General features: G+C 38.9%; 1 protein-coding gene across 1 annotated transcript in view; it reads left to right on the plus strand.

The window, feature by feature from the left end:
- The window catches only part of LOC107704101 (E3 ubiquitin-protein ligase TRIM71), a 42,435-nt gene that overhangs the window by 19,357 nt on the left and 13,270 nt on the right, over positions 1 to 9,808 (plus strand). The window contains exon 2 of the mRNA XM_016506951.1: positions 5,493 to 5,660. Within this exon, the coding sequence (XP_016362437.1) occupies positions 5,493 to 5,660 (168 nt within the window). The remainder of the gene's footprint in view (positions 1 to 5,492; positions 5,661 to 9,808) is intronic.

Genomic DNA, 9,808 nt, shown 5'->3' on the forward strand with positions numbered 1-9,808 from the left:
GTGACGTCGCTAGCGGAAGCGCAAGTGTCTGAGAATGCAAGTCTGAGAGTGCAAGTGCGAGGCTGCAGCTAGACCCTTCTCGACGTTTCAGACGCGCGCTCCTCTTCACTTCGGTGCCAGGCGCGAGTCAAGCGAGCGCGGAAACGGTACTGTGCTCGAAGCGCGTGCTCTTCAATTGCACGCACAAAGGCTCCGGTGCGTGCTGTCGTCTGTATCCTTTCATATCAAAGCGCGAAATAACTGACCATGGCATTGCATGCACGTAGTTTAAGTCATGAAGTTACCAAAAAGGTGATTAAAGCTGCCTTAAAACTGTGCATGCATGTAATATATTTTATATGAGTCACATTTAAGAATATGTCTCTGAAATGGTTTTCAAAACTGTCCTGGAGCAGCCCAGCACTGTCTCACTCATCTAACATCTACAGGACGCGAGCTGCGCGGCACGACAAAATACTATAAAACTCATTATAATCAGTGATGCTACACTGGATGCAACACGACATGACAAATCCCCGACAGTAAACTGCCTCATTCTATTTATGAGGTACTGACACGGAGTTCAAATGTCCTGTGTAGACACTAGACAGACTCAACCTGTTGCGACGCGGCACACACATGCTCACCTAAATGTGGTTGAGACATTACGAATCTGTTCAGATACATTTACTTTCACCATTGGGATCTATGTATTTTCCAACATTGATTGTTTTTGTACTTTCTAAGGAATGCATCACAGTTACTATAGCTCAATACTTATGGTTACGGATTTGAAAAACCCATAATCGTAAGTGTTAGGCTTCAGAACATTCTTCGTTTTGCAAAATAATTTTGTCCTACAGACTTGAATCATGAATCATTGATGGTGCATCACATACGAGATTCAGACTGGCGATTTTCTCCTTGTATGCAATAAAATGGGAGACAAATTACATTGAAGAAGGGACCAGAGCCATATCTTAGGATTGGAATGTCATAATTATATATGTGTATATATAAATGAAATTTATATAATTAATTTTCCCTCTAAGGCCACCTGGTTGAGCACCACTGCTCTAGCATCATGGAAGCAACACGGTGTTAGCTGACCAAAACTGAAGCTTCATTCAGCAGGACACTTCTAATTGTTCCTGAAAAATTAACTAGCTTTTCTTTACCTCTGAGAGGAGAAATTTTATCTTTCCCCACCCGTTTTTAAGGAAAAACTGGTGGATGCCACAGGCACAACAAGAGGCCCTCATCCGAGAGAGAGTAGGTGGCGGGGGTGGGCAACAGTGGAAAAAGTTGAGTCCAGTGTAGAAGATAGTGTGCGAGGTAATGGACGCCAATGCACAGGCAGGAAAAGAAGCATGTGTATTTTGTCATATATCTTTTACCAGTCAGTCGTTACAGTGATAGCTTTAGCGTACAGGAGAAGAGGCCAACAGGAAAGTCAAGTTATGTATATGTATAGCACACTAGAGGAACAAATGCATCATCCACATAGCCAAAGAAAATCCCATTCCATCATGCTGTTCTCCTCATCACTAGGGCCAAAAACTCCCTGTAAAATGAATATACAAACAAGTAAATAAGGCAAATTACGGTCAGAATATACTGGGTGCAGCCAAGTTTTTTCTAATCGCACGTATTGTGTATGCTTGTCTTGCACACACCCCTTATTTATATTTTATTTTTTTTAAACCAATTTGTTGGTCCATAACACTGGCCCGGCACAGTGTTTCACAGTTGAAAGAAACTGATAAGGCGGAACAACAACAGGGAAATGCAACGCCACAACTGTGGAGTACAAAAAACAAGCAAAAATACATTTTTATTGGTCATAATTTCTGGAGAGAAATAGTGCAGACACTGGCAAAGATGAAACTTGTGCGCATACTGTATGTCGAGTGCCGTTTGCTAACATTTGCTATCAAACTTACTATACTTTAAAAAAAGCTATGCATTCTGCTGTATGCATACACCCACACGTTCATGTTAAAACTGAGGTATACTTTGGGCTTAATAGTTACATCGTGGGAATAATTTAGGACTTTACCAGGAAACGGCGCTTCTGTTAACAATGTCCACACAGTTCCTGGGCATGAGAAACAGTTATGCGAAGTCACTGGATCCACCAGCCCCTGCAAATATAGTTGTGCTACACATTGTGCCTGTGAAACTTGACGTAATTTAACAGGGCCATTGCTACATAAATGTTTCAGACGGAACACGGGAGTCTTGGGTGGTAAGTTTCCTCCCGCCACCTCTCTGTTGCTTCCTCCTAATTCCAGTCACTCTGAAAAGCTGCTTCCCAAAAAGTGGTTCCATGTGACCTCTGTACACACTAGTGCAGTTGTAGCATCTGGTCCACAGAGAGGGGACCCGCTTTTACGAGCAGGTAACTCGAGTGGAATCATGACTCTAGATTTACACACAGCTGCCGTATAGCCAAGTGAGATATAATTAGCGTTTGATCTGGTCTTTGGTAAAGTCATTAGGTTGCAGGAAGGCGGTCTAGCAGGTTTTGAAAAGGAATACTCTACCTGACACTGAGCTTCACTCGGAGGAAGGTGGAGAATTTGTTTGGGTGATACTGAGTTTAGGCCAGTTACACGGTTTCAGCTTTTAGTTATTATTCTCAGGGAAGTGTTACCCTAAATGGATCTGGTTAGCTTTTGATGCAAGTATGGAATTTTTTTAAAAATAAATTATATTTATTAATTCATTTATTTTTTGTTTTTCTTGAACGTTAATAAGAAGACTTGTACTTTGAAAGTGCTTTTTAGGCAATATATAGAAATATATTTAAAACAACAATGAAGTAACCCTTAAATGGGTCCGGTTAATCGACGTGTGACGACGGCGTGCACATTTTACTTTCACTTTGAAATAGCGGCAATTCGGCGCAATTGTTCGTTTCTAGTTCGTTTGAATTTTCCCTCTTTTCTCTCTTTTTCCTTCGCTTTTAAATAGCTTAAAAGCGCTGTGCGCATTTTACTTTCACTATTACACGGTTTCAGCTTTTAGTTATTATTCTCAGGGAAGTGTTACCCTAAATGGATCTGGTTAGCTTTTGATGCAAGTATGGAATTTTTTTAAAAATAAATTATATTTATTAATTCATTTATTTTTTGTTTTTCTTGAACGTTAAGTTACACGGTTTCAGCTTTTAGTTATTATTCTCAGGGAAGTGTTACCCTAAATGGATCTGGTTAGCTTTTGATGCAAGTATGGAATTTTTTTTAAAAATAAATTATATTTATTAATTCATTTATTTTTTGTTTTTCTTGAACGTTAATAAGAAGACTTGTACTTTGAAAGTGCTTTTTAGGCAATATATAGAAATATATTTAAAACAACAATGAAGTAACCCTTAAATGGGTCCGGTTAATCGACGTGTGACGACGGCGTGCACATTTTACTTTCACTTTGAAATAGCGGCAATTCGGCGCAATTGTTCGTTTCTAGTTCGTTTGAATTTTCCCTCTTTTCTCTCTTTTTCCTTCGCTTTTAAATAGCTTAAAAGCGCTGTGCGCATTTTACTTTCACTTTCGAATTAGCGGCAGGTTGGCGTCAATTGCTTGAATGCAACAACAAAATACAACGTCAAACTCACTTTAGCCTATATATAAAACAGAGAACTTTTATTAACAAAACACATACAAATACACCAAGCTATAGGGCAGGCTATGCCTAATATAAAATAACAAATAACTTACATAAAGTTTAAATGGGTATACAAAACTGGAAATAGGCTAAGTAAACATGTATAATATATAACCAAATAAATAAGAAACGTAGAACGTTTATTAGCAAAACGAGTAAGAAAGTTTGGAGTCACGGCATACACCTTGATGTCAAATAAAATAAATGAAAGTTTAAATAAAGTAAAAATCAGCAAACACTGTGGAACCAATTAAATAAGAAACGAATGTTTAAAAAAAACTTCCAAAATCACCTTAGATAAACTGCAAAAGTCAACAGGCTTTTCAAAATCCAAAATATTGCCAAACAGGAGCTTTTGCATCTCGTTTTGAAACGAAATCATCCGCGATCGTCTTGTCTGTCTCACCTCACTCTTCTTGTCAGTCAGCTCGACTCACTCTCCTCACTGGAGAAATGACATCTGATCTGTGATGCGACTGTCGTTCGGCACGCTGCATTGAGCAGCCGCGTTCAGTTTTTAATTGTAGTGTCTGTTCTTTTACTGAACTAAATGATTTTTATTACTATAAAAAATCTAAACGACGGTGGGGGTCGGTGCCGCGGTGGGCAAGTGACGTAACCGGTGTTGCGGCTTAACACCAGTATCACCGTCTATTGCGGCAAGCCTAATGAGTGACACAACAATAGACTTCAGGCAATCCATCGACAGGCTGTCAGAACACAGGAAGCCCTAAGCAGGACTGAATTCCCATTTTGGGAGAGATCTTTTACTTCTTGCCAAGTCATTTGAAAGAGTCCAGATTCTTTGTGTCATGGCATACATTCTTATTCTTTAAATTAGGTGTTAAGTTTGTGGCAGAATTGAACTAGTCTGTTGAATATCAACACTGTTATACAAGTAGAATTTTGGCATATGCTCATATATTTTATATTAATCACATTTATATAAATTGTTTATTAGATGGCAGAACCTTGACAAAAACGCTATGTAAGCTGCTAAAGCACAGCACATCAACAGGCTAGTTTTAGTTAAATGAATAAATACAATTTAATAGATAAACAGATAAATTTGACTATATATACACTTAAATTTTTTTGGAAAAATCTAGATAAACTAGTCACTGGTAACTGACTAGTTGGATGTTGGACGATTGTGACCCATTCCTATTAGCTGTAAAATCTCCTTAATGTTTGGTCCTTAACGCCATACATTAAAATATTCTTTGCCTTTAGTTTTCTTTTGTCTCTTGTCAGAGTTAAATGTTCTGGGTTTGAGTGTGCTTATATAACGTAGGCTTCTACAAGAACTTTTATGAAAACACATCTCCCTATTACCTTACTGTAAACATTTATAGTCTTGGCAGTTGACCAATGTAACTGTTTATGAGCTCTATATTATAGAGTGGTTTTAGTATAAGTGTGGCCTTTGCCTTTTACATACACTGATTAAATCTCACCATCTGACTGCTTCCTTTTCACACTTGTTGAATTCACTTTTAAATTTTATTTAACTATGGGATAAAACTAGAGGGACATATTTACAATTTGGATCAGCCTGCATGTCAGTACACACACACTCTCTTCCAAGCACATTTTTCTTTCTTCTCAATTTCTAACTTGATTATCAAGATGCCCAAACATCTGAATGTTTATATCCAGTCAGAGTCTTCCTAAAGACACTTTCAAGGCTGATTATCATCACTGATAATGATTGTCAGTATTATCAATGCTTGGGGCTCTGAGGGTTACAAAATTCACATGCAGTGTACTTCACAATCGATCACTCAATAAATTGGACTGCAACTCAGTTAATTTCACACCATTTCTCTTATTTTCCTTCACAGGTGCTGCGGTTTTTCTGTGACAGCTGCGGCGTGCCAATCTGTAGAGAGTGCAGCTTGGGCAGACACGCGGGTCATAGTTTCACCTACCTGCAGGAAGCACTGCAGGACTCCAGAGCGCTGACCATCCAGCTGCTCGCAGACGCACAGCAGGGCAGACAGGCTGTACAGGTTAGTGAACAACCACAATCTCTCATACACAAACACCTGCTGGGTATTTTAACAGATATTTCTTTATTTATCCTTCCTGCTGTTTTACTTGGACCACAGAGTGTTTTACCAGATGCAACAAGACTTGCACTTGCTTTATTTTTCTTACTCTGAATACCAAAATTAATAAATAAGGGCAATAAATAGATTACCATAGAATTCATTGGTTGTTGTTTACTGTGGTGTCTTTTCGGTCCACTGTCATTGTCAATGCTTCAGTGTCATGTTGAGCTGTTGTTTTTGGTACAATACACTGATAAATCTGTGTTTTTTTTTTTGTTTTTTTTTTGTTTTTCCCAAAGATGAAACTTTAGTCAAGCAACGAGGCATTAAATTGATTAAAAGTGACAGACTCTTAGATTGTCACTCTTACTGTCAAATAAATGCTGTTCTTTTGAACACTGTTTTCACAAAAGAGCAACTGTTTTCAACACTTGATAGTTGGTAATAATTATGTAAGGAATAATTAATAATTCAACATAATTGATAATACATAATATTTCTTGAGCACCAAATTAGCATATTAGAATGAATTCTGAAGGATCATGTGAGTAATTGCTGCTGAACATTCTGTTTGCGTCACAGAAATAAATTTTTGTATTAAACAAACATAAATAACATTAAATAATCCCTAACCCAAACGTTTGAACTGTATTGTATGCCATTAATATTCTTATGAGAGAAATTACAAAACAGTCCTAGGCTTCAGTAGCTCTTTATCTACTATAGATTCTTAAAGGAATATTTCGGATCAATACAACTTAAGCTCTTTTGACAGCATCTGTGGCATGCTCAGGTTTTTTCCACCCTTTACAGCAATGCATTTACAATACCAAAAGGAGCAAGTGTACAGCATCAAAATAAATGTAAAACGTATACAAGTACTTAACAAAAGTATAGCCAAATAAATAAACATTAAATGTAATTCAGTAGTTCCATACCTAAATAAAAACTGGGTAAATGTACTGTCCAATAAACTTGTTTTTAAATGGAACTAATTTAAATGAATTAATAGTAGGGATGTAACGATTCACTCAACTCATGATTCGATTCGATTCACTATTTTGATTTCACGATTCAATTTTCTCATGATTTTTTTTAACAAAATGAGATTGAAGACATTATTAAATTAAAAGGTGTCGTTTTATTAGGCTATTGCTGCACGTTTCTTTGTGAAATTGAAATATAACAAAACTAAATTGAAATTTTAAAACAAACCCCAAATCAAACAAGTACCAAGTAAGAAATCTCTTAATATGAACAAACTAAGGCTTTGTCTGTGCTCTTTCCATTTAAAGTTAGAGACAACCACTGGATTTTACCAAGCGGCAACCTCCCGCTCTCTCTCGTGAAGCCAACAAGGAAGTGACTTAAACTGTAATTCGTCAACTGGCCGCTAGAGGCTGGCTGCAAAAGGGAGTCAATCCCATAGACTCCCCATGTTAAAATGACCAACTTTACAGCAGAAAAAAACATGTTTACAGCCTGGTTCAAAAAATTATTTTGGTTTATATAGCTAATTTTGCCCTTCATGACAACTGTGAGGGGGGTGAATTTTTTTATAAGTCATCCATTTAAATTATATTAAGCCTTAAAGCTCTGCATAATTAAGGCGTGGCCACTTGAGTGACAGATGGATTGCCGCTGCTGTCACCACCGTCGAGCTAGGTGGGTGTGTTTTCAGCAACCAGCTCCCACCTTTTTGCCCATTTTCGATTATCCGGGAGTGACGTGCAGTGACGCGCTGCCAAGATGGCGACGGCTGGCTCCGCCTACTTTAGGCTTCAAAACGCTCGTCGGAAGTCTACGGGTGGTGAATTTTTTTATAACTCATCCGTTTAAATTATATTAAGCCTTAAAGTTCTGCATAATTAAGGGCGTGGCCACTCGAATGACAGGTGGATTGCCGCTGCTGTCACCACCGTCGAGCTATGTGGGCGTGGTTTCAGCAACCTGCTGCCGCCTCTTTGCCCATTTTCGATTATCCGGGAGTGACTCGCGGTGATGCGCTGCCAAGATGGCGACGGCCGGCTCTGCCCACTTTGAGCTTCAAAAACCTCTTCAGGAACCTACGGGTGACATCACGGACACTACGTCCCTGTTTTTATACAGTCTATGGATTTTACTCATGTTCCAAACAAAGATGCAGCATACATGCAGCATGAGTAGTTTTTAATCTAAAGCAAAAACAGAATGTTCTGACTTTAGTTTTAACTAGGGATGCACCGATACCACTTTTTCCAGTACTCGCCCGATACCGATACTTTTAACACTCAAGCAAGCAAAACGCGCTCAACACGTGCAGGTATTTGTACTGATGCAGAATAGTGCAGCCTAGCGCATTTCACACAAGCTGCTAGATTCACTTTCGCCAGAAAGTTGTGTGTGCCTAAGGTTGAAAATAAATGACGTTTATAGTGAATGCCCCGATAAATGGCCTTATTTTTCGATTTAGTTTTAATCCAAATGATGTGTGTGCTAAGTGAGTGAACATCAAAGATCACACAACAGAATTGCGCGCGACTACAAACTTTCCAGTGATGTCTGTGAGAAAGGGATATTCACTCGATAAGCTCGCGCATCTGCGCCGCCGCGCGCTCAATCCACTCAGCATGCTTTGTTTATCAGCTCGCGCACATCAGCTATACAGGCGTTAATACTGAATGTTTAACGTTATATTCATTGCATACATATACTTCGTAGTAGACATCCTTAACTCCTTTCTGCTGTCTGTTGTTCTGTTGTCGGTGTTTCTTTGTTTGAATATGGCGCTTATCACATGCTGTGTGGTATCGGCGTTTGGTATCGGGGCATTTCAACGAGTACGAGTACAGGAGACCAGTATCGGTGCATCCCTAGTTTTAACTATACTACATAAAACATATCTGAACAAAACAGCAGACGAACTGAATGAGCAGTATTCATGAACAGCAATGATACAGTGTTTCCTGGGTTACCACTGTTTATAAACACTACTTTAATATGCATTGTTCAGAGGCAAGATGAAAAGAAAATACCACGTAAACTTTTCTAAAGACAGTCAGTGCCCCTCAGAGATACATTCATATAAACTCCTACTCCAATTGTATCGCGATTTGTTTGGCATCTCAACCGATTTGAATCGTCACATATTTGAATCGATTTTCAACCGGCTCGCGGTTAATCGTTACATCCCTAATTAATAGTAATAGTTATTATTTCTGCTTTTAAAAATTCCAGTGAAGTTGCCTTTTAGATATCCATTGTAAATTGATTTACGTTAGTTTAAATTATTTTCACATTTAATTTCAATGATATTGGTCACTATTTTGTTACTGTGTGATTTCTGATACACATAAACATACTTGCAACTAAATAACTGTGAGTGAGGATCTTTGTCTTTGCTTTGTGGAAGTAAAGGGATTTTAAAAAAGGGGCTGTAGAGTCAACCTGACTTTCCATTAGCATCACTTCCATTAGCCATCACTGTGCGTGCCACCCCCACTCAGCTTGAATGAAGAGAATAGAAGAGCGGGAGGGGCACAGGCCCAGTGCTCAGTTACAGCCTCTATTCAGCTTCCTGATGGCCCTAGCAGGGCGGATCATTAGTCGCACACAGAGGAAATGTTTCTATGTCACTCTTCAAAGAGGCACGAGGTGAAGGGTGGGGGGAGAGAACAGCACCCATTAGGGCTGTTCAAATCCATCCTTCTCTAGTGACATGGAGTCCGTTGGCAAGGAAACCCAAAAGTGAATTTGAAAGTGAAAGGCAGAAGAGGTTTCAGTTAAAGGAAGGCACTAAAGAGTATGAATTCCAATGGAATTTTATACCACTCAGCTTTTCACATGTGCTGGTTACATTTAAATACACCCCCAATAGGGTTGTGACGGTGAGGAAATTTTCCCACCGGTTAATCGACGTGTGACAACACCGGTAATACCGGTATCACCGTGGGGGCGGGGGCGTTCCCTCTTTTCCTTGCTTTCCTTCGCTTTTAAATAGCTTGTAAAAGTGGCGTGAGCATATTACTTTCACTTTTGAATTAGCGGCAATTCGGAGTAAAGCAATTGTTTGTTTGAATTTTTCCTCGCTTTCCTTCGCTTTTAAATAGCTTAAAAGCGCCGTGCGC

This window comes from Sinocyclocheilus anshuiensis, unplaced genomic scaffold, assembly GCF_001515605.1.
Source record: "Sinocyclocheilus anshuiensis isolate Anshui unplaced genomic scaffold, SAMN03320099.WGS_v1.1 scaffold1272, whole genome shotgun sequence".
In the NCBI taxonomy this organism is placed as follows: domain Eukaryota; kingdom Metazoa; phylum Chordata; class Actinopteri; order Cypriniformes; family Cyprinidae; genus Sinocyclocheilus; species Sinocyclocheilus anshuiensis.